General features: G+C 39.1%; 1 protein-coding gene across 1 annotated transcript in view; it reads left to right on the top strand.

The window, feature by feature from the left end:
- The window catches only part of Mgtor (nuclear basket protein megator), a 362060-nt gene that overhangs the window by 325451 nt on the left and 9603 nt on the right, over positions 1–27006 (top strand). Inside the window, exons 32-33 of the mRNA XM_083118344.1 lie at positions 1897–2103; positions 7097–7171. Coding sequence (XP_082974470.1) covers positions 1897–2103; positions 7097–7171 — 282 coding nt within the window. The remainder of the gene's footprint in view (positions 1–1896; positions 2104–7096; positions 7172–27006) is intronic.

The raw sequence follows: 27006 nt of genomic DNA on the forward strand, positions 1-27006 counted from the left end.
ACGTAAATACCGTCGTGCATACAGCCTGCACGCTTGTGCTGCATTTTTCCTACACACTCCATAGATAAGAACGAGAGTCACTATTTATATTTTGAGCCTTGGCAACACTGATTGAAGTTAGGCACGATTTGACGTTTGCATGGAATCGTCTGGCATTATTGACCATAATGTACTTCAAATGTTTTGTCAATAGCTTCATTCGTGTTGTTTATGTTGCCTTGGAGATTGCGCGACAACAATAAAATGGAATTAACTCGTGAACATTTTCGTGTGATGATTTTTTTACGATTTTTGACGTGTATTATCAAGACAAGAGTGCATCGATCAACTTACTTCCATATTTGGTGATGAAGCCCCATCCTTTGCCACTGTGAAACGCTGGTATAACAAATTTAATCGTGGCTGCCATTCGCTCACCGACGAGATTCGCGAAGGTCGTCCAAAAACAGTTGTTGTTCAAGAAAACATTGATGCTGTGCAAAACCCAATACTGCAAGATCGTCATGTGACATACTGTGAGATTGAGGCAACCATAGGCATTAGTTCCACCAGCATATATAAAATATTACATGATCATTTAGCTGTGAGAAAGGTATGTTCTCGTTGGATCCCACACAATTTGACAAAAACTCAAAAAGACGCTCGCGTCAATTGGTGCAAACAGATGCTCAATAAATACAATTGTGGTGCTTCAAAAGACATATATAAGATTGTAACAGGTGACGAATCATGGATATATGCATATGAGCCGGAACGTAAACAGCAAATACGGAAAACAAAGAAACGCCGTCGGATCATTCTTCATCAAGACAATGCCAGCTGTCACACATCTCGTCTAACAACCGACTTTATGAACAGCCAAAAAATCGAATTGATGGGTCATCTGCCGTACAGTCCTGATTTGGCACCCAATGACTTCTTCTTGTTCCCGAATGTCAAGAATAAATTGCGTGGACAACGATTTTCGTTGGTGGAAGATGCCGTTGATGCGTTCAAAAACCATATTATGGAGGTGTCTCAAGAAGATTGGAAAAACTGCTTTGACAAATGGTTCGAACAAATGCAAAAGTGTATTGACCATAAAGGAGAATACTTCGAAAAACAATAAAGCAGTTTTCAATGCCAAATTCCTGTTTTTTCATTGTTAGGCTCAAAATATAAATAGTGACCCTCGTATCATCTCCGCCTTTTCAGAGTTTGAAAATATTATTTTCTCAGCAACAGTGATGACGTAAATACACTATCACAAACGTCTGGTTAATCAGTGTACTTTGTTACGTCCTTGCTTTACTTGATAAATTTGATAAATCAATTTGAAAACAAGAAAGAAAGAAAAAAAATGTATAAGGTGCAAAGTTTAATAGTTGAAAACTTAAAGATTTGTCATGACCAAACGAGAAAAGTTGATTGTTCCGATGTATTAAAAATTATGACATATATGAATGAACGTCAATTAGAAATTAGAAAAATGAGTTAAAAATAAAGTGGGGTTTCCATTTAGAAAAACTAAGTTTGTATTGAAAATCATATTTCCTTACGTAGTTGAACGTATTGCGCCCACTAATTTCATGAGCACCTCTCATACCTATATATATCTGCAAAAGCAGTTTTTCAATATTTATTGTTGTTCAAAAAATATTTCCTGTGGTACTTTTAGGTGCCCCACCTGATATACTACCACGTCTCTCTTTTCCCAATTATGAAAATTAAAATGTGATATCAGGAAAAATTTTAAAACATTTTACTGTTTTGGGACCATCACCATTGAATGTATAATATTGGAAAATGCAAAGAACAGGAACATTAAATTGGTTTCACTGTATACATTATTTGCTGATGTCCTTGAAATTTAAGTCCCCCATTGTGTAGTGAAGATGTTTTCTGTCTATTCTCTAGGAGATTCTGCACCCGCTGAGCTTCCCTCAGAGGTTAGCCAATCTGTCACCTCACAGTCTGGTGCTGGGAGCTCACACAGCAGAGCTGAAGGTGACCAGGCAGAAGCCAACGTGCCCACTTCCACAAACAAGGATGCCATCCCTTCCATTATGATAACGGATGCAGAGGAGCCAGAAGACGAGGAAGTGCCTGAGAGGAAGGAATCAGGTAGAAGCTTAAGCTGGAGACACTGCTGGGCCTTTGGCTGATGTCAGCGAAGCCATTTTGGAATAATCCTCTTCTTTGAAAAAGCCGCTATGGATTTACAAATTCTAAAAAATTACATCTGCTTAGAATTCCTTCTAAACCATTCACATATATTTTCATTTGATTTGCTTTCACTGTTGTCTAGTTAACTTTGATTAAAATAGATTTATGTAACCACAGAATTATTGTGAAGATTTATGTGAATCCTGCAGATGTAATTTTTCAGAATTTGTAAAACCATAACTGTTTTTTGAAAGAATAGGAATTGGAAACAGCTTAGCTGGCATTGGCCAAAGGTCCAGCCGAGCCTTAGGTGGTCAAGATGTGTTAATTCCAGCCTTATGTTAAAGAAAAAACTGTGCTCATATGGTCCTCCAATAATCACTGGGAACAGCAGAATCTTCTTACTTCATGTTTCTGCTGTAAATAAATCCAGGAATTTTATGCAAATGTCAGATGGTATTCATTCTGTCCTGCAATACAATTATCTGTTTTGTGCTTATGTTAAATGATTTACTGATAACCAATGTTATACTTGTCTAATATAAAATGACAAGTATTTTATGAATAACTGAAGATTTAATTTTATAAAAAACTTAAATGATTCTTTCACTATCTTCAGTAATGTATGCTCTGAAAGTTTTTAGCTAAAATTCAGCCATAAAAACAATTTTTGACAAGAATCTTGGATCAGCACAATTATTAGCAATTTTACTCATTAAATGATATACGAGGGATAGTCAGAAAAAAAATATTCCCTAGTCTGCCATCTGCAGAGTTTTATTATGAAGAAAGAACATGACATGAGCAGAAAGAGGCATCAGTACACTATTTTTCCACATAGTTCCCAGTGACATTCAAGGACTTGTCGTTGTTTCAAGAAACCCTGTCCGTAAAATTGCATGTCCTATTTACGGATGAAGTTGTGTATGGCAGCTTCCACTTCTGCTATTGTGGTGAAACTTTTCCCTCCCAGCACCTTCTTCAGAACAGGGAAAAAGTGGAACTCAGTGGGCACAAGGTCAGGACTGTAGGGCAGGTGGTTCAGGTGCTTCCAATCGATTGTGGCAAGATGGTTGACGGTTGCTACCACCGTGTGGGGTGTCGGATTGTCGTCCACAACGGATTCTTCAGTCGTGTGAGCGTCTGGCAGTACCTTTCTCCATTGACCATTCCCCTTTCCAAAATTCCAACTGTTAAAAGCACCTTGTCTGCTGACGGAGTTGTCCTGGACTTCTTTTTGATGGGGGAAATGTCGAATGCTTCCACTCCATGGAGTGGTGTGAAATGGTGAATCCCGTCCCTTGTGTACCGCACATGATGCTAGAGGCTTATTCCCATTCTCTGAGACTTGATGTCAGAAGTGAGTTGACAAGGCACCCACCATGATGCACTTTGCAGTACTCCAGACTGTTGTGGATGATTTTATGACGGTTTGGAGTCATAATTCCCTTGTTGATAAAACATAAGCCAGCTACAGTAATATTCTGATGGTTGGAGAACTGACCTAACCTATAGAGATTGCTCGTCCATGGTGTGAACGCACACGAAACTCGGAGAAATTCACGAGAGAGGGCAGCTGCTTACGGGGTTAACTTGATCTGGAAACTAGGGTTACAAATTTAACCGCTAGAGGTCGCTCTTTGTATTAATCTAAAAAAGGGAGGAAATATTAGTTGAATTAGTAGTAAATATTATTAAATTTTTGTAGAACTTCCAGTTTATTCATTGGGAACTTAACAGCCATCAAATATTTATTTTCAAAATTACGTGAATACTTTTAATCTAATTATGGCTCGATGAGGGACATTTTGACTAATTATAAAGTAACTGTAGTGTTCGGAAACTCGGAGGCGGAAGTGATGGAAAAAAGACATCAAAATATCTACGTCTCGAGGGAATATTCTAATATTAAAATTCTAAAGTTGGGATATAAGTAATTGATAATTGTAACTTAACACACACACCTGTAGTAGTTAGAAAGAAGTGGACGTTAAAGTGATTTGCGTGTGAAAGTGTGATGGAGTTTCGTTATGAAGTGTTCGGAGACTGCGTCTGGCAGGGAAAAAACAATGAACGGACCCCAGAAGATGGAGGGAAAAGCTGATGCTTGACGAAAGAATGGCGTGATAGAGTTGTGAAGTTTTGCACAGTTTTCGACGAAAAACCAGAACGAAAGGAAATTTGTGATCACCCGAATGGGGAGGCAGATGGATTTTAGTTATAATTAGCAGTGAGTAACAGCTGTGTGGACTGTGAAATGCGAAAGATGAGAGCTCGCCCATGAGGTAAGGCCATTCGTTCTATCAAGTGCAGCTACAGTCGAGACAAAGAAATCAACATCGGGTGAACCTACCTTCATATTAATCACGACGAGAGAAAATAAAATAAACATCACAAACAATTAGTTATTGTACTAAACTGTCAAAAGTGTCATTCACACTATTGGATTGCAATATTCAGCTTAAATCCAGGTGTGCATGTGGCTCAGCAGAAGCCGTCATATTGAATAGAGAAAGGGTATCTTTCGTCGACGAAATTTTCTCTAAGAAAATTAAATCTAAACCATGCATAAAATGTTCCGCAGCTGGTAACTGAAGAAACGTGGCAAGAACAGTATAATTTTGATCGTACGATATCGTGACTTCACGTATACATTTCTTCGCGTTGCTCGAGCATGAATAATTGGTATTAGCGCTATTGGGTTAGGGTAACGACCAGTGCACGGACAGATCAGATATGAATAGCTACTAGAAAGTACAATTGACAATTTTGGATATATTGAAACCTGCTTTGACATAATATAAGGTCATTTTTGTAATATTTAGTTCGTGCATGCATTATTTAGATATACTAGGTGCACCAGCTGGTTTGTCAGTAGGACGTGAGAATCTATTTTGACGTTTAATCTTAAATTCAGTCTAGTTTTTGAAAACGAGGTACCTCAGGTATTCTATCGTTTTGATATCTTATTAAGTACATTAAATTTAACGTCATTGTTTGTAAATCAAGAATTAATAAACATAAATTGTTTATTTTGTGCCAAAGGAATATCACTCAAACTAATTTACAACATTTGATGTAAATTTGGATTCATCACTAAATTGAATAAATAATTGAATGTACGAGTGAGTTATAATTCACCAAGGTGCTCATGGATGATGTCTAGTTCTCCATTTGTGAATATTTACTAACCATGAAATTTCTTTCAGGTGAGAGAGATGTCTGAGTGCTTGTTTGATATTGGTGACATTTTTCAAGCATGATACTGAACTAGTTTAAATTCATAAATCATAAGAGTGAAAGTGAATTGACATAATCACGTCTTGCCGTGAATTGATCTTTCAGACTTATCAGGCATGATGCAGGGAAAGAGCGAGAACACTAATTAAGGGAGTTTCAATAACTGCTTTGTGCATCTGCTTAATACAGGGCGGTTTTCAACAGATTGACTAATTTTTGAATTTCTCTTATTTAATCTTAAATCAAAGTAAACTTGAGACATAGTTATACTATTTCTTACTAGCAGGGATTGACTTGTTGAGACCAATTAATCGTCGCCGGCGCGACCGTACAGTTATTCTATGAGAGGGAACTGATCGCGAGAAAGTTAGGTTGTTGGAATCTTGAATGTGATAGGTGGGAGAGGTAATTTAGGAGATATAAGTAACCTCACAGAATAGTTAGGCTTGGGCAACCTTGCTAGAGCGAACCGTTAAAATTTCATGGGCTCATGCATAGCCGATACTGAGATCAGTGGCAATGTCAAATGCCTGTTCGCTTGAATCAGCTCATCAACTCGTCTGATGCCCTCTCTAGTGGCTGTGAATGGTTTCCCAGGTCTCGCATCATCCATCACACTTTCCCAACCATCTGAAAATTGCTGACACCATCGCCATGCCATTTGCTTTTACATTACATGAGACCCATAAACTTCCACCAGCTGGTTATGAATTTCAGTACTTGTAGTCCCATGTGCCCATTCATAACGAACAACAGCTTGCTTGCACTTCATTCTTTGCCCACAATTGCAACACACCTCTGTTCTCCATGCCAGCCAGGCACACACTTCTCAATTCCCCCTGTCTTCAACACAGTAGTATGCTGGCATCCTCTTCAAGGAAAAGATCATGCATCAGATGACAAAGAAGGATGATGGCCACACAACCACAACATATTTCCAACCCAAAATCTCCATGCTTTTGGGAAATAGACATAGAAGATTTTTTTCCAACTATCCCTCGTATTGATATAGAACCAAGTAATTTTTCCATAAGAAATATGGCTAGCATCATTCTGTTCATACTATAAGAGAACAGACGCTTGTGAAGATGTTACTTGGCTAGCGAGACTTTGATTGATAATTCTTTCCAGATTTCAATAAAGACTCCTTCAAAATAACTACCCTTTTCTTGGGAACCATGAAAGGTTGGTCATAGAATGGATAGTTGGCTGTATATACATTATTACTGAAAATATCACTACACAAAATTTATTTTTGGAATCACCCTCGTACGTGAAGAATTAGTGAGAGAGCTTTCTTGGTTGCAAAGTCTCCATCACATTACAACAAGTCCAATACACCATTGTATTCGAATTAACAATGTTGTGATTACACAGATTTACATGAACTAACTAACTCTCTAGCCTTCTTAAACCCAAAAGTTTATCGCTACAGCAATACAAGCCTTCCATCTGTTCTTCTCCTGGGCAAAATCAATCCAATCTTTTCCATTTTTACTGATTCATTTAGCCCATCTCAACATTATCCTTCCGTCTTCATCTGGACTTTCCTACTGGTCTCTTACCATCAGGTTTCCCAACTTTTAGATTTCCATGAAGGGTGATATTTTTGACAATTTTTAATACATTTTATTTGTCTCATTTTTTAAATGTTTGTTACTTGTTACTTTCTGTCATAATCTAAAATTACTTGTTGAATGTTCTTTTATAGAAATGGAGAGTCCTCGTAAGCAGAGTGAGCAGGCTGCAGAACAAGAACTTTTGGAAGAAACAGGCGAAGCAGAAGGTAAGTGTGCAAATATATACTTTATATTATAGGAATGTACTGGAGTGTTCTTATTATGACTTAAGATTTCATGCAGAAACAGACACAAGGAAAATTAAATTTGTACTGTACATGTTCAATGACATTTGATGAATAATTTTCAGTATCATCTTAAGAATATTTGTTTCTGTTGCATTCTTGCGAGCTAATACCAAGTTTACCAATACTAATGTTTTGTTTCATTTCAAGAAACAGTAAATGTGGTAAAACTTTTACCGCACACATACCTGTAATTCATATATACACATTATTTTTCTAAACTTAATTTCTAGTGGTATACCAATATACAAATTTTTCTCATATATTAATATGTTTGAAATTGCTCATTATATATTATGCAAACTAGTAAAACAAGGTTTTCAACCAGAATTTAAGTATTCAAAGAACTTAAACACTGGTTTATGTATGCTCCTGATCGTTCTACAACACAAGCTGCTGACTACCCTTCCTCTCTGCACTAGAGAGGATGAAGAGAGAGTTGAAGGGAAAGTGGTTTAGTGCTCAGTTCAAATGCTGCAAACAACATTGTAGGAAGAAAACTGCTTGTTCATTCCTGCTTTCTCTGCCGCTCTTCACAGGGGCAGTGTTGCCAATTTTCGATGAAACCAGAAAATTTGAAGTTGTCAGACTTGTTTTTGTTTTACTTGTGTTTTATTTCTTTCATATATTATTAATCTAGATGGGAAGGGAGTGTATAAAAAGTATCTATGTATAGGGACATTGAATTTTCCGATGCACAAAAATGCAAAATGTGACAAAACTGTGCAATTTTTAACATTCTAACATGTAGCTGTTGGAATTATTTTATATTACATGCACCATAGCTTCCTTTTGCACAAAATTTTGTAAGGTAAACATTTATTCTTTAAGCATAAAACACAAGTGGTGGATTTTTGTGGTATTTTTAATTTTGAAAGCACAAATTGTGTTGAAATTCTTAAAAATACAATTCACATGTAAATGTGTTCAGAACATCCCACTGCACATACGTACATAAACACTTCATTGCTGATTTACACTCTCATCTGCCAGGCGAAACCTCCACCCTCTTGAATCTAAGGATTTATAATCACTGTTCCTCAACCCAAAATTCTGGTTTCACAGTTGCCATCCATAGCAACAGCCATAATACCACCTTCAAGAACTGTTTCCATGTTGCCATAATCTATCTTTTACCCCCCCCCCCCCCTCAGGAGTGTCTTTCCGCAGGCGATGGGGAAGGGCCTATATATCAGGCATGAACGCCACTATACCCCCCATACTTAACCTAGCCAACCAATAACCTTTTCCCTTCTTCCCCAAAACCACCCACCCTATGTAGTAAACACTGTTGAAGGTACCTTATATTTGTTTCCTATCGTCTTTCTCTGGCAACATTGTACGAACGCTACAGTTATTATTCTGTGCTCCTACTCTTCGTCATTTTGTGAACTTCTTTCTTCTCTGCGTTGAAAATGTGGCCTAGGTCACGAAATAGCAAACTTTTTCCTTTAATGTGGTAAGTGTTTACTGTCTCCTTCTTTAATATATGGATAAAAGCAAGGAGGGCCAAATGGGCTAAATAAAAAACAAAGAAGAAGAAAGGATACACTCACCAGACAGTGAAAAAATTATAATTTTCGCAGTCTAACGCTGCATAAAGCCTAAGAATGAAAGCATTTCGGCCGACGTCAGACGGCGAAGGGCGGGGAAGTTTGTTACGCCCTTGCATTTAGCCTTTTTAGGTTAGGCTTGTTAGGTCACTTAGCATAAATACACTGCAATTGCATTTAGCCTGACAAAGAATGCATTTCGGCTGGCATCGGAGGGATAAAGGCGGAGAAGTTGTTTGAGGGTTGTGCGATAAGCCAGACCCTCCTTTCTTCTCCTCTGTGTATTGCTTCGGATGGCGTGACGATACCAGAGTCACGGCTCCTCGTACCTGCTTTTAAATGAAATCCGAACCGATCGTTTTCCCAAAACATCCCCCTCCAAGCCACCCGCTCTTTTTAATTATTGAGTTAACCCAGCGCGGGGCCATAATGCGTGTGCCAATGGTTTCCTGGAAGTGAACAAAGGGAACCCTTGTTTTTACGAGTCGCTGTCGATGCGGCAATCACAAGATTACCAAAGCCATTTCTTCCGTTCCCAGATCGGCCCCTGCTGCAGCAGACGTCTTGAGAGGCCTTTTTCTCTCTCCATGTGGCTTTCCCGTCTGAAGGCTTTTGGAGATTGTGGCTAATGCCTGGCGTTATCGTCCTCTAAATATTTACGTCTGATTTTGTAATGGGGCTCGTTTTTCTTCGGATGCCCCTGATACTTTGCCGAAGATGCGCTGGGTTGGTTGCAGATTTCTTATGTTTTCTTGTTTGTCTTTATTATTGAGGAGTTTTGTTGTTTTTAATTAATTTCTTCAAATCATTATTCGTATTACCTTGCAACCACCTTGTGTAGTAGTTCCTCCATTCATATTGGGGGTTAGGCGTAGAGCTGACAACTCTGCACTGTAAAAAGACATGTCAAGAAACAGCAATATAAGGCCATGGATGTTCCCAAGGTAAAATATTCCGGAGGTAAAATAGTCCCCCGTTCGGATCTCCGGGTGGGGACTACTTTGGGAGGTCCCTGGACTAAGGATAAGATCTACATTAGGAATAAGGATATTAAATTAGGCACCTGGAATGTTCTGAGCCTTTACCGGCCTGGGGCATTTCAGTGTACAGTTAATGAGATAGTTAAGTATAAATTAGATGTAGTAGCTGTCCAGGAAGTTAGGTGGCCAGGAGAAGGGAATTGTAAAACTAAAAATTATACTTTTTTCTATGGTGGTACTGAAAAACATAATTTTGGAACAGGCTTTTTCATAAATAATAGAATTATCTCGGCTCTTAAAACAGTAGAATTTATTAATGATAGGATATCATATGCAGTTTTACAGGGTAGGTGTTGTAAAATTATTTTAATAAACATACATGCACCAACGGAAGATAAAGATGATAATACTAAAGATGATTTTTATATAGAGTTAGAACAAGTCTTTGATAAATTTTGTCAGTATGATATGAAAATTCTGTTAGGTGACTGTAATGCACAGATTGGCAAAGAAGAGACATTGAAACCCACGATTGGTAAAGAAAGTCTTCATGAATTAAGTAATGATAATGGTATAAGATTGATTACTTTTGCAACCTCCAAGAATTTAATTGTGAAAAGTACCACTTTTAAACATAAAGATATCCATAAATATACCTGGTCTTCTCCAGATGGTAAAACTCATAATCAGATAGATCATATTCTCATTGATAAGAGAAGGCATACTAGAATAATTGACGTTCGTACACATAGAGGTGCTGACTGTGCCACTGACCATTATTTAGTAATTGCTAAATTAAGAGAAAGACTCTCAGTGATAAATCATAAGCAACAAAATCTAAAAGTTCTAAAATTTGATACAGGAAAGTTTACTGATGAAAGAATTAAGAAAGATTACCAAATTAAACTGTCAAATAGATTTGATGTTTTGCAGGATTTAAATGATGATGAAAATATAAATGAAACAGACGTAAATAAGAATTGGGAGCACATACGTAATGCAATAGAATCAGCAGCTAAAGAAAGTATAGGATACCATAAACCGAGAAAAAGTAAGCCATGGTTTGATAATGAATGTCATAATCTAATAGAAATAAGAAATCAGGCTAGACTTAGGTGGTTAAATAACTCTGATGATACAAATCTAAACAATTATAATAGAATAAAGCGAGAAGTTAACCGCACGTTTAGAAGTAAGAAAAGAGATTACTTGAAAAGTAAAATTAACGAAATTGAAACAAACAGCAAAAATAAAAATATCAGAGATTTATATAAAGGTGTAAATGAGTTTAGAAAGGGGTGGCAACCTAAAGTAAACTTGATAAAAGATAAAGACTGTGATTTTCTAGCTGACCCAAGCGATATTCTAAATAGATGGAAGAACTACTTCAATGACCTTTTAAATGTCCATGTAGGAGATAAATCAGAAGTAAATGAAGTACACACAGCAGAACCTTTAGTTCCAGAACCTAACTTGACTGAAGTTAAAGATGCTATTAAAAGGCTAAAGAATAACAAAGCACCTGGCATTGATTTAATACCAGCGGAGTTAATTAAATATGGTGGAAATTCATTAATATGTCAAATTCATAAATTAATTTGTTTAATATGGAATAAAGAAGAAATCCCTCAACAGTGGAAAGAATCCATAATTGTTCCTGTGTTTAAAAAAGGTGATAAAATGAACTGCAATAATTACCGTGGAATTTCTCTACTCTCAACAACATACAAAATATTGTCTAACATTCTTTTAACAAGACTAACCCCATATGCTAATGAAATTATAGGTGATTATCAATGTGGATTTAAACGTAACAGATCAACTACAGATCAAATTTTTCACATCAGACAGACACTTGAAAAAAAGTGGGAATAAAATCAAAATGTCCATCAGCTATTCATTGATTTCAAAAAAGCATATGATTCGGTCAAAAGAGATAAATTATATAATATATTAGTAGAGTTTGGAATACCTAAGAAGCTTGTTAGTATGATAAAAATATGCACCAGTGAAACAGAAAGTAAAATTCGTGTGGGTATTAATATGTCTGACAAATTTACAATTCATGATGGGTTAAAACAAGGAGATGCATTATCTCCATTGCTCTTTAATTTTGCCTTAGAATATGCTGTTAGGAAGGTAAAAGAAACTAAAGAAGGACTAAAATTAAATGGTGTGACTCAGTTGTTAGCATATGCAGATGATGTAGACTTACTGGGGGATGATGTGAATACAATTAAGAATAATGCTAAAATATTTTTCAAAACTGCTAAAGAGATAGGTTTGGAAGTTAACAAAGAGAAAACTAAATATATGCTTACAGGCCGAAACCAAGTGTTAGGTAATAATCAAAATATTATTATTGATAACAACTCGTTTGAACCAGTTTCCAAATTCAAATACTTAGGAGTAATATTAACAATGAAAATTATATTAAAGAGGAAATAAAAAGTAGGCTTAATTCAGGAAATGCATGTTACTTCTCTCTTCATAAACTTTTGTCTTCTCGTTTAATATCTAAGAAACTAAAAGTTAAAATATACAAAACAGTAATTTTGCCTGTAGTATTATATGGATGTGAAACTTGGTCCCTTATATTGAAAGAGGAACATAAATTGAGAGTATTTGAAAATAAGATCCTTAGGAAAATCTTTGGACCTAAAAGGGATGAGGAAACAGGCGAGTGGAGAAGGTTACATAATTTAGAACTACATAATTTGTATTCATGTCCAGATATTATTAGAATAATTAAATCAAGAAGACTTAGGTGGGCAGGCCATGTGGCACGAATGGGAGAGGAAAGAGGAGTTTACAGGATTCTTGTTGGGAAACCTGATGGTAAGAGACCTGTAGGAAGGCCAAGACGAAGATGGAGGGACAACGTTGAGATGGACCTAAGGGAAATCGGTAGGGATTGAAAAGAGTGTATAGATCTTGCTCAAGATAGGGAAAAATGGAAGGCCTGTGTTGCTGCAGCCATGAACCTTCGGGTTTAAGAAGGCTAGAAAGTTAGTTAGTTAGTTAATTAGTCTAACGCTGCATCTTCGGTGTAAGATAAAAGACTGAACCGGAAGTTGGAGATCTGGTAGAGTTGCCAGGTGTCGATCATAGAAGAAGTAGAGCGTTGAACGGAAAAAACACTGTTACATCACCAGGCTCGTTGAAACTGTGAGTGGGAGGGCAGGGTAGGGTGGGAGGGATAGGTTGCGGAAGGGGGGACAGTTACTGGGTGGCTTTGTCAGGCCAGGGGTCATGGTTGCACTCATGGCTGATATACGGTATAAGCCCTCTCCCATCTTTTGCGAACTGAGGTGTTGGCTGGTTGGGTTAAGAGATGGATGATTGCTATCCGGAAGCAGTCCTTGAAAGGGGTATTGTGGTTGTTTGTATGGACAGCGACAGTGAAGTCCAGGTTGTGGGTGGAGGGGCGGTGGTTATTGATGCGGAGGTTGAGGGTGGTAGATGTTTCCCCCCAGGTAAAAATCACCACAGATGTTGCAGGTGAAGATGTAGATAAAGTTTGAGTTGTGACAGGTTCCTTTGGTGTCGAGGGTAAATTTGCTAGTCATCTTGTGCACCTGGAGGGTGTGAGAGGTGATAAGAATGGGGCAGGTTTTGCATGTGGGGTGGTTGCATTTGTGGGCAGGGGGATGTTGGTTTTGTGGAGAGGGAGTGTTTGCAGACCAGGATGTTTTGGAGGTTAGAGGGGCATTTTAAAACCACTCTGGGTTTGTCGGGAAAGATGTTTTTGGTTTAAGGGTCACAGTGCAGAATGGGAAGAAGAGAATGTAGTGTGTGTCTGATTTTGTTGAGGTGGGGATGATATTGGGTGATGAGAGCAGGTGGGTTGGTGGTGGTGGTGTGTGAGACAGCTCGCGATATTTGTTTTGTGACCAGGGTGGAGGGATATCCGCGGTTGACCAGGGCTTGGTGTAGGCGGAGGTTATAATTCTAGCGGGAGGTGGATGAAGTGTTCAGGTGCTGTCCCCTGAAGGAGGGCCACAAGGGCTAAATAGAAAATGAAAAAGGAAGAGAGGAAACACTCACCAGAAAAAAACTTCAAATTTTTGTGACGCTATGTCACATCTTCAAGAGTAGAGAGGAGGTTAGTAGAGTAAGCTACATAGAAGGCGATAGCGTGGCCTGCAGTGTTGCCAGGTCCTGAAAAAAGTGTTGACAGTGCCACAAAAAATGTAGGTAGTTCTTTCACCAGGCTTGTCGAAAACTGTGAGTCGTGGTGGGGGAGGTTGGGAAAAGGTGGCGGTGAGGTGAGGAGTGGGGATGAGGGGCATTACTGGGTGGCCTTGTTCATCCCTGGGGGTGTGGTTGTACTCATGGCCGATATGTAGGCCCTCTCCCATCTTCTCGTATTGAGGTGTTGGTGGATTTGGGCAAGGAGTGGACGATCGCTACCGGGAGCAGTCATTAAAAGGAATATTGTGGTGATTGGTGCGAATTGCAACAGCAAAGTCTAGGTTATGGATGGAGGAGTGGTGGTTGTTGATGCATAGGTTCAGGACTGTGGATGTTTCCCCAGATAGAAGCTCCCACAGATCAGGTGAGGATATAAATTAGGTTAGAGCTATAGCAGGTTCCTTTTGGATAGAGGGTGAATTTGCCAGTGGCAGTATCGATCTGGAGGGTGCGGGAAGTGACAAACATGGGACAGGTTTTGCACCTTGTGCGGTTGCATTTGTGGGCGGCTGCGAGTTGATTGTGAGTAGGTGGATTGTGGTGGACCAGGATGTTTTGGAGATTGGGAGGGCGTTTGAAAACCACTCTGGGCTTGTGGGGAAGATATTTCTGGTGTCATGATCACTGTGCAGGATGGGAAGGAGGGAACGTAGAATGTGTGTGATTTTGTTAAGGTGGGAGTGATATATCAGAATATATCTGGCGTATACTGGGTACAGAATCTGGGCTATCTCACTATATCACAGCATGGACAAAAAAATTGAATTTGGGGAGGGAGTGGGTCTAGTTCATTTTTAGGGATTTTGAAATATTGTGAAATATTTATGTAGGCCTAGACGCGAGAATAAAATATATAACAAACTTCTTACCTTGTATATTTCTTTTGGAGTGTCTTGAGTCCTACATATCTTCATGATTTAGAGCCTCCTCGTTGGCGTAGTGGTAATGTTGTCATCTTGAAACAAGGGGGTCTCGGTTACGATAGCCGGTGGAGGCACATAAATCCTACATTAAACTATAGGTCTCGTCCTCTCTCTGTGCACAAAGTGGACTAAAAACAAAAATTTTAACAACGATTTGAAGCTTATCCTTATACGTAAGCCGACTAATTTGCTCGTTAATTATGTCATTCATTTAGTTCACTACACAACACAGCACATATCATTCACAAAAATATATCCACGCACTCACTCCCCACACTACTCAGCGACCAGCCTTGAAAGAAAACAGTTCCATCCACCAAGGAAATGAACCCAACGTGATTCCACTTGAACTACAGAACAAGAGTACCTGGCAGCTAACTGGCACTGTGCTTTGTCAGCTCAGTTCGGTTATTTTTAGGTGAGTTCATAAGTATAAACCATAAATGGACAGCAACAAACTCCCCAACTTTCTTAACCCCCACGTTGTTGTTTGAAGAGGTCAGCGGCCTCTCCCTTTTGTCCTAATTGTCTGCAATTGGTGTGCTTGGCCCAGAGTGGAAATTTCTTTGTCACAAGCAACTAGTTTTCAGTTTCCTTGCTCCAAAATTTCCCATTCCTGTGAAGATTCCACGCTGGGAAAAGGGGTTCGCAGCACTGACGGAATTCATGCTAGAAGACTGCCATCCTAAACTCAGGAGACCCCTTCCACGTTCAAAGAAGCAGGCAAGATTGCCAACTCGTCAGAAATTAGTGTAACAACTTCTAATAAATAAGTGTGCCAACTCCTGAAACACCATCATCTTCATATTAAAATGAACAATTTTATGCACATTTTCCATTCGATTTTTCTGCTCGTCTGAGCCTGGGCTTCGCAGATAGCCCAGAAAGCCTAGAATATACACCTCTGATATATATACATACACAGGAATAGGATGAGAAAAGGTGCCAGGCCAGATAAAGACAAATATGAATGAGACAGTAAACACTTAACACACAAGAAGATAAAGTTTGATATTTCTCGACCCAGGTCACATTTTCAATAGAGAAGAAAGAGATCGTGGTAGAGTAGAGGCACAGAATACTGATGGCACCATCACTACAGTCAGTATTGCCAGAAACAGTAGATAGAAAAAACAGGTACTTTCACCTGTGTTTACTGCTTGGTGGGTGGGTGGTTTCGGGAGGAGGAGAAAGGGTTATTGGTTGGCTAGGTTGAGTCCAGGGGGGTATAGTGGCATGCATACCTGATATATAGGCCCTTTCCCAACTAGCCAACCTTGTACTTACCTGCAACAACTTCTGCTTCAGTGACCAACATTACCTGCAGATACGTGGCACAGCTATGGCCCCCTCTCATGCCAACCTGTTCATGGGCAGGCTGGAACAGGAATTCCTTGACTCCCAGCAACTGAAACCACTCCTCTGGCTAAGATTCATTAATGACATTTTCCTCCTCTGGACACATGGCGAACCCTCATTCACTACATTCCTAAACCAATTGAACAACTTCACTACTCTCAAATTCACCTGGTTCCACTTCAAAGACCAAATGACCTTCCTAGATGTGAACATCCACATTTGGAGACCACTTGGAAACTTCCATACACATCAAACCAACCAACCACCTCCAGTATCTCCACTACTCCAGCTCACACCCGTACCTACCACAACAAAAAAGTTATCCCATTTTCTCTAGCTCTCAGAGGCCAACGCTCCAACTCATCCTGCCAAAACTACAAGGTATGCCTGCACCAAGCCCTAACCAACCGTGGTTACCCCTCCACCCTCATCAACAAACAAATCACAAGAGCCACCTCCCACAACCGCACCAAACAACCCAAAACCAATCCTCCAGCTGTGATCACTAGACCTCGGATTTTAGGTTTTTAACCTATTTTTTCCTTTACAGGTATGTAAGAAATAATAAGTTATGTCAACGTTTGATTAAAAAGTGCAACAACTGATGAAGTTTTATATTGCCTAAAAAAAACTATTTCGCTTGTTAGAACTTATTTTAGGGTTTTGCACCTAAATCTAGCCTTTTTTTAGGTTTTTATATACAGCGTGTTTGAAAAAGAAGTCCCTAGTTTTAATGTGTCGTAGAATCTGTACAAAGTGACATACAGTATTCTAGTTTGTGGTGTTTCATTCATCAACTCTCCAAGTTTGGCACCCTTGCAGTTGGTAGGTCTGCTTGACCTTGAGACAGCACCAGTGCTGTGTTTTTTTCCTTTGTTCCCTCAGTTCAGTTCCAGCGTTCATGTAGTGCAGAGCAACTCAGCAACAATGTGTACTCCGCAACAGAAAGTGCAGTGTGTTATTTGTTTTGTGAAAACTGAGTCAGTTATAACAGTGCAACGTAATTTTAGACGTCAGTATGGTGGTGAACCACCTACAGCAAATACTATCCGTCATTGGCTAAAGTCTTTCAAGGAAACCGGTAGTGTTTTAAAAGGTAAATCACCAGGTAGACCGAGAACTTCCGAAGATGTTGTTGAACAGATCCATGTTTTGTGTGTTCGGAGCCCAAAGAAGTCATTGGCCAGTCGTAGCCTACAATTAGGAGTGCCTAAAGGTACAGTGTATGATGTTGTTCGTAAAAGACTAAAGTTGCGTGCCTACAAATTGCAACTATTACATGAAGTGAAACCTACTGATAAAATCCAAAGGTATGAGTTTGCTGTTGACTTTCTACACAGAATTGATGATGACAATTTTTTACCAAACATTCTCTTTTCTGACGAGGCTACATTTCATGTCAGTGGAATAGTGAATCATCATAATTGTAGAATTTGGGGGGGGGGGGGGGCAGAGCATCCACATGAAGTTATTCAGCATCAACGTGACTCTCCCAAACTTAATGTCTGGTGCGGTTTGATGGAAGATCGTGTGGTTGGTCCTTTCATTTTTGTAGAAAAAACAATAAACGGGGACGTTTACCATGACATGTTGACAGAGTACGTCTTTCCCCAAATGGACGATATTGAGGCGGAAAAGGGGCTTGTGTTTTTCCAACAAGATGGCGCCCCACCTCATTACAGTAAACAGGTGCGTGCGTTTCTTATCACTCGCTTTCCAGGAAGGTGGATAGGCAGGTCTGGCCCAATACCTTGGCCACCACGAAGCCCAGACTTAACCCCACTGGACTTTTTCTTTTGGGGCCACATAAAAAATGTTGTATACAGTGCTAGGATCAGATACATCAATCATTTACTGGAAAGAATCGTCGCTGCGGTTGGGACACTTACACCTGAAATGTTGGTGAATACATGGCGAGAAGTGGAATATCGTCTCGACGTGTGCAGGGCAACAAATGGATCCCACGTTGAGGAGGTGTACTAACATTGAACAAAACTTGAAGGAATCCTCTTTCATGATATGTACTCATTGATGTAAGTTTTCATTACTTTCCCTATTAAATTTATACTTAAAACTAGGGAGTTCTTTTTCAAACACCCTGTATTTTTAAAGGTTTTACAGGATCTTTGTCACACAGAGGCATTTGCTTTGTTTGGTCACAAAAAGATTCAATGACGAACGTGTTTGAAACATTCTCTGTCGATTTCCCTTCCTCCAAGTCCATGGTGATTTTTCAAAGCTCTGAACAAAGCAAAATGTCTGGTGCTACTGTCACCTGTACAATCCAAAGTGGTCTTGCTTACTTTCGCGTCACTTCGGTGCTTTGTGGCAAACTAACTATGACTATGTTTTTGTTGAAAGATTATTTTCAGCATATATGATGATCCTCACAGAAAAAATTGCGGAGTTTGACTGTGGATAACATGAAAAAAGATTGTTGCCTAACTATATGGCGAAGAGTGGATTTTAATAGCAAATTTCCAATGGTAAGTTCTACCATTGCCGTAGGGTTAGGCAACACACACAACGTTATGCAAGATAGTGCATATTTCAGGATGTAGGTGTCCTATTTTCATTGCTGGTGACTATACCTAATCAGCATTTTTCAGAAATTTTAAACTATTTAATTTTTTTTAACCTACTTCAGGGTTTTTTTGGGCCTAACTTAATATTTTTAGGACCTATTTTAGGATTTTTAGAACCTATTTTAAGGTTTTTCGAACCTATTTTAGGATTTTTAGAGCCTGTTTTAGGAACCTAAAAGCACACTTTTTAGAACCTAAAAATCCGAGGTATACTGATCACACAATACCACCCCCACATCACAAAAATCGACATACCCTCCACTACCTCCTCCCCATCCTGCACAGTGATCCTGACACCAGGGACATCTTTTGGGAAAAACCTAGGGTCGTCTTCCATCGCCCCCCAACCTCGAACATGTTGGTCCAAAACACTTCCACCCCTTCCACACCACTCCCCCAGCTCACAGTTGCAGCAAACCCAGGTGCAAGACCTGCCCCATTCTCATCACCTACCCCACCCTCCGATCCCCACAGCTGCAGGTAAGTTCACCCTTCACCCCAAGGCCACCTGTCACTCATCCAACCTGATTTACACCCTCATCTGCCAAATCTGTGGCAACTTCTACCTGGGCGAAACATCCACCCCTTGAACCTAAGGATCAATAATCACCCTTCCTCCAGCCAAAACTGATTTCACAGTTGCCATCTACACCAACCAACAGCCATAATACCACCTTCAACAACTGTTTCCGTGTTGCCATTATCCATCTTTTGCCCCCCCCCCCCCCCACACACACACACAGACACATCTTTTCACTGGCGATGGGAAAGGGCCTATAAATCAGGCATGCACGCCATTAACTCAACCAATAACCCTTTCCCCTCTTCCCGAAACCACCCACCCACCATGCAGTAAACACTGGTGAAAGTAACTGTTTTTTCTATCTACTGTTTCTGGCAACACTGACTGTAGTGATGGTGCCGTCAGTATTCTGTGCCTCTACTCTTCGTAACCACGATCTCTTTCTTCTCTGTTGAAAATGTGACCTGGGTCGCGAAATGTCAAACTTTTTATTTTTGTGTGGTAAGTGTTTACAGTCTCCTTCTCCATTTGTTTATATACGTATACGAGGAGCGCTCAAAAGGTTATGCCCCACATTTTTTTCCTCATTACTGGTTCAAGATATTGAAGTGTCCTGTTCCTCAGTCTGACTGTGATGCTTCCTTAGTTTGTGTGCAGAGTTTCATGTTCAACCTATAGGCGGTAGCAGTGTAGCGGTGAGTATAAATGGTGGGTCTGTGTGACACTCGTTACAAACAGAGAGCGGTAATTCAATTCTTGGTGGCTGAGATCGAAAGTGTGGTGAATATTCACAATCGGGTTGTGGGCACACCTTTACGAACCAGAAACAAAGAATCAATCGATGGAGTGGCACCACACACAATCACCAAGAAAGAAGTAGTTCATAACATCAGCCTCTGCCGGTAAAGTGATGATCACAGTGTTCTGGGACATGTTTGGGGGTCGTTCTTGATGATGTTTTGGCCCAAGGTGAAACAGTAAAATTCTGACAGGTACATCAACACGTTGAAGCAACTGAAGAAAAGCTACAGGAGAGTGAGACCAGACAGAAATGTGAAGGATGTATTGCTTTTGCATGCAAAACCACACGAGCCTGAAAACCACTGAGGCAATCGCCAGATTGGAGTTCTCTGTACTCCCCCATCCTCCTTACAGCCCTGATCTCGCTCCATCCGACTTCTCTCTCTTCGGGCCAATGAAGGATGCACTGCGCGATGTGAAATTTGAGGACAATGTGAGTGTGGTTCGTGCTGCGAAAACATGGTGCAAGAAACAGCCTGCAAGCTGGTACAGGGATGGCATACAAGCCCTTGTTCCAAGGTGGCGTAAGGCCGTAGCAGTGAAGGGAGATTATGTTGAAAAATAACATGTATAGAGGATACATACAACAATGTTCTGTAGCAATATCATCGTCAATTAAATATTAGCTGAGAAAAAAATGTGGGGCATTACTTCTTGAGCACTCCTCGTATGTATGTATGTATGTACATATATATATCTATGTCCATGGGTCCACAAAAAACATTTTTTCTTCTATTGAAAGCTTCTTTTGCTATTGCGATTCTCATTTTCACTTCTTGGTTGCAGCTCATGTCACTGCTTATAGTGCATCCGAGGTACTTGAAGCTATCCACTTGCTGGATTCTTTCACTGTTTGCTCTCACATTAATATTCCTTGGTTTCCGTCCTATAACCATTGCCTTTGTCTTCTTTACATTAATCTTCATCCCATACTGCTCACAGCTGCTGTTTAACTCTTCTAACACAATCACATGTCGCAAGGCTTCAAATCGATCGGGGGATCGAACTGGGCAGTCATCATGCTGATAAATCATGTCACGTCTTGTAGCTAGAGGCACATCCTCCAACAACATTGCCATCCCGTTCCTCGAAAAATGTTCATAAGTGATGCCATTTAAGATTTGGTGCAGGAAAAATGGCTCGATGAAATGATTGTTGATGACGCCCATCCATACTTCTGCCTGGGCGTGCGACAGTGGCTGGATGAAAATTACCCAATGAAATGGATTGGCCGAGGCGGACCGATTCCCTGGGCTTGATCCCCCGATTTGACGCCTTGCGACTTTTACATTTGGAGCCACATGATAAGACACCGGTAAACTCGCAAGAAGAGCTCAGGGAGAGGATCTTAACAGCTGGTCAACACATCAAGGACACCATCACATCACGAGTTAAGAGACCAAATGTCCGTAAAAACCTGCGTGCCTGCATTCGTAACGGAGGTGCCCACTTTGAGCAAGACGTGTAATGTTCTTTAATTGTATTGTTCATTGATTCCATTCACATTAAGATGAATGAAGTATTATTTCTTGTACACAAATGTGAATGTTAGCAACATTTGTACCTTGTTGGATAGCAGATGACACAAGGAAGTAATTTACGTAATTTGTACGCTTCGTGTCATACCATTTTTTTTATTAATACGTTGCCAAGTAAACTAAGAGTGCATTTTTTTATCATCACTTGTAAGTTTAGACCCACCCGTTACTTACATGTGATTGTTATTTTGGAAAAACTTTTTTTTCAACGAACCACTTATTTGTTACCTATCAGAAAATGCTGAAATAAGTTTCATACAATGAGTAGTTTTTTCTCAATTCATCTTTTTATGTGGAAAATTGTCATTTTTTAAAAAAACAATTGAAATTCGATTATCTCGAAAACTACTAATTTTCGGACGGGGTATCATATGGTCAAATTTATTGCAAATTGTCTTTACTTTAACCCCTTTCAGGGAATACATCTAATTACCAGTCACCCTGTATATAATGTATGAGTATAATTATTATTATTATTACATTTATAAATATGTATTTCTGGCAAGCTGCGATGATAAATTAACTTACAAAACGATGCTCTGTTGCAACAATGCATCTCAACTTTACAAGTCTTTTTTAGATCAGTGAATCGATCAGATGTTTCAAATATGAGAGAAATATTATGAGAAGCTAAGAGCGAGGCGATCGTCTCCCCTCCCCCAAATGTTGAAAAATGAGATCATGCCCCTTCAACTTCCTCTAAAACAAAGGGATCACTCTTCCCAAACTAACATTAAATCATCCGTCGATACAAGAATAATTGGCGATTTACCAGCCCGACACGATTTCTGAAAGTATAAGTAAAACTGCAATGTAAAACCTACCTCGTCTCTTTTATGTACTTTAACAAAGAGGAAAAAAATAATAAATGAAATGTAAGAAGAGAATGAAAGCTTATCAGTATCTTGCTTCTATATCAGGTGATTGGCTTCAGGACAGTGATATTCCGAGGTTACTTTACTTTCGACATATATATACTTCGGCAAATGATTTCTAAAAAAAAAATGCATAGTTCTATCCCTTGGCATGGAAGGAAATCCAACCCATCACTACACTTTCCAGAAAGTAAGTAATCAACTGTCGTTCAAAGAAAATTATTCCCTTGCCTCGTTCCCTGTGTCGAAACATGCCTGTTGAAACCCAGTTATACAGGTCAAGTCAAACAAGAGTCTGAAATTGGAAAGGAAAAGGGGTATTAGCCCAGGTATTTGAATTTCCAGGAATATGCTATGCACTATGTCTGAGACCTTCCACCACGCAGTCACAGGGCAGATGACTGTTTTGACTGCGGGGGATCTTAAAGAGAGAGATGTCCACAATAAACCAAGTGTCTCGTTGTCTGCAGGGACCTCATTGGGATTATTGTTGCACGAGGCCACATCTGTAGGATCAAAGGCTAGTAGACTTTGAAAGAACTCCTATGGGGATAATTTCATGTTACCCTTGATTTGCAAGATACCTGACCGCGAGTCTTATCTGCATATGGATCTTTGTCACGTACTTGCTGTTCACGGAACTTGAGTCCACGTTCAATTAACAAATGCACAAATGCGTTTTTCTTCACCTTTCTTCAAAGCCAAAGGTAAGGTGGAAAAAGTGTACGAACCTTTGAAAGGAAACAAATGTTGGTTATGGATGCGCTTCTAGCCACTCAAAATCAATGGTATCGGTGAAAAAAATTTCAGGTGATACTCACCGATATTGATATCCCTGGTATCGGCTGATACCCTATTTTTTATAAATTTAGCTTTAACATACGAGTAATTGCACAAAACAGAGGGATGGGGGTTCGGGGTAGGACCCCACACATTTTATTGATCTTGACCATGTTGGAGATGATGTGATCAGTACCATGTCCAGCCATCTTTCTCCCTCAGGAACCCATTTAGTTAGGCTGTCTGAGTCCCTGAGTCACTATTTGCAGACACAAGGCCTGAAACATTCAAAATCTTAGATCACCCTCCCCAAGGAATCGAACCTGGGTGTCCCCATTTGGCAGTCAGATGCCCTACCAACTAGACCACCTCTGACTGTTAAAATGCTTCTAACCCAGAATTTAAGTAAATTATTTAAAGGCTGGTTTATGTACGCCACTTATTGTTCTCCATTGCAGCCTTAATTACATGCACAAAGATTATATTTTATTTCTGAATTAGTTTTAGACTGATACTGATATACTACTGTGCAAAATTTACTAATATGCATACTGATAATCAATATTATACTGATCAGATACAAAATCATAAATGTTCATTCATCTTCTTATTTAACTGAGTGGTTTCAGTAGGTTTTGCTTTTGAAAAGGAACCCTGTTTAGTCATTTACTTTACAAAATCTTGACATGAATTATGTTTTTATTCATAAAAATAATAATAAAATGCAGAATATTTCACTAAATTACAGACTGGTCATAAATATGTCAGATCGGCAATGTTAGTGATAAAACAGATGCACCATAAACCATTGTAAATATATATTTAAAATAGTGTACTGGTTTCGGGAAAACTCAGGGAAAATGCAGTTAGAGCTCACGTGGGAATCCTCAAAATCCAGTTTTCAGGGCTGATAGCATTGATACTACATCGGAATGAGCAAAATATTATCAAGAAAAGTTGTTTGTCGGGATGTCCTCTACTTGCTGTGAAAGTTTTCTATTTTTACACATGCTGTGCAACACACTGTGTGTGCATGCAAGCGAGTTTAGAAGTTAACTTTTTTTTGGTTTCTTAACGAGCATTCATGTATGCATACAAAATGGCCTCCTTGGAAAAGAAGGACATATGGTCAAAACTGTAGGACTCTTACTCAAAATGTAGGATACAAATCAGTAAGAGTAAATGATACACATTAATACAACATGTTAGCAAATAATATAAAATTGGCATATTTTCAGTTTGGATTTTTTTTTTTTACGTAAACTTCCCAAACTTGTAATCAGCATTTCTTACTAGATATGTTGTCAGTTGTACTTCTGAGAGGAGCAAATTTTCTCTAAAAATTCAGGTTGAGTGAAATATAATTGTGAAATTAAACAGTCAAACCTTTTGAAATTATACTGAAGCAGTATCAAACCTTTTACAAACCATAAGACATTTATTTCTCTCATCAATCCGTTGTGTTGATATTAACGAAAACACTCTTTGAAAATGGCAATAAAACAATGCTGAAAAACAGAAGTCAAGCAGTCAGTCAACATCTGCTGTATGACCTGGAATAGCAAACAAATATTCTGTTCAACTGAAACATGTGTTTGCTTCATTCAAATAATGCGACACTGTAGTACTTTTATGACCAGGAAACAGATTTATATGTAAATACATACAAGGGGCATACTGAAAGTAATGAGCAACAATTTTTTAAAAATGCGAATCCATCAATACATGCAAACAAAGTAAATCATAACAAAATGTAAACTTTACTGAACACGTCAAGGTAGTGTGATGTCATTAGCTTCGATCGCATGAGCACAGGCAGTTGTTTCAAAATTGCTGAGAGTGATGTTTCATTTCGACAACGTGCTGTGATTGAAGTCCTTGTTAAAGAGCAAATTCCTGTTGCTCAAATTCACAATAGACTTCAGCGTATGCATGGAGATGTATGCATGTGTGCTAGCAGTGTTAGAAGATGGGTAAAACATTTGAAGGATGGAAACACGAGCATCAAAGATCAGCCTCGGATCAGTCGCCCATGAACTGCTGGCTGAGTTATGGGTACAGTCTTCTTGGATGCAGAGGGCTGCATTCTGGTTGAATTTCTTGAACCTGGGGAAACCATAATTGCTTGCCATCATTGGATATGATGCTTCACAAGCTCCGTCCTGCATTTCGGGATAAACATTTTGGAAACAAAATCATCCTTCAACATGATAATGCACACCCACATTCTGCTCAGTTCACCAGGGAGGAAATTGGGGGAAATTGCAGAAACTTCTGCCGCACAGTCCCGAAATTGCACCCTCCAACTATCATCTGTTCGGTTTTGTAAATGAACAGTTATGAGGTGAACACTACCACGTGATGGAGCACATAGAGAAAGCAGTGCATCTGTGTCTGTGAGCAGCTCATTGAAAATAAAGAAAAGTCTGTGTATAATATGTGTGATTATGATGTAGTATGTTTTTCTTTAATAAAACCAAAACTTGGTTCATGAAAATTGTTACTCATTACTTTCAGTATGACCCTCGTATTTATGTATGAAGTTGAAATAAGCTATATTTTGTATTATCTTTGTGCATCATGGCATGTAGACTTGAAAAAATCACTTCTTATTTTCCATATATTAGGTTTTGGCTCATATTTTACATATTTTAGTTATTTTTACATATTACTTCCACATTTCAGAATATTCTCAACATATACTCCATATTCGAGCAATACATGTCCCCATGTGACCGAAAGAGTGGGGTAAATTTCTTGTGAATAACCGACAAATTTCAAATACACTCCCATTACTTCTTGCAATATAGAATGCAGTTTTAGTCAATGTAAATGCATTTTAAGAGACAACAGAAGGAAATCCATGTTTGAACATTCACAACAAAATTTTGTTTTTCATTGTTTTTAAACCAGAAAACGAAAACACGCTTCGTGTTGTTTTACAATGAATGTCAATGTAAGCATACTGTATTTTATGTAGCTCATGTAGTGTCTTATATTATTAAAAAGGTAAATTGTTATAACTTGACAAGTTTAAAAATAAGATGCTGCAAATAGCTGTTGCGCAGCTCCCTTCTCCATTCTTCACAGCGACGTTGCTTCGCAGTGTTGCAACCTGGAGGGACCGGAATGGTCTGAGGATTTTCAACGAAATTTGTATTCGCTTTTCCTGTGCTATTTTCTACCTGTCAGAGTACAAAACTTTAGCTCACCTTTCGCCAACGACTCTTTTCCTTCTTTTAAAACTTGAACTCCCCGATGGTGCAGTGGTAGTGTCATCGCCTTGTAATCAAGGGATCCCGGGTTCGATTCCTGGTGGAGGCACATAGTGGTTCGGATCCAACTTTAAACTGTACGTCCAGTCCCGAATAGCCTTACTGTGCATAAAGTGGACTTACAACAACAAATCAATCCAATTTAATTCTTTCAAAACTTGAGAAACTATCCCTTTAGATATTCCCGTGTGACGCTTGTGGACTCAACAACATTATACTTAAGTTTATGTAACTCCTTCTGATTGCATATAATATGTTGCAACATTGTAAACAATTTATCTGGCCTGTCCTCTAAGGGGCTTTCCAGAGCAGTTTGTGGATTTCGTTGGACCGGCATGATTTTATTTTTGCATTTCAAAAATATGCAGCCA

Source organism: Lepisma saccharinum, chromosome 3 (genome assembly GCF_977018435.1).
Source record: "Lepisma saccharinum chromosome 3, izLepSacc3.1, whole genome shotgun sequence".
Classification (NCBI taxonomy): Eukaryota; Metazoa; Arthropoda; class Insecta; order Zygentoma; family Lepismatidae; genus Lepisma; species Lepisma saccharinum.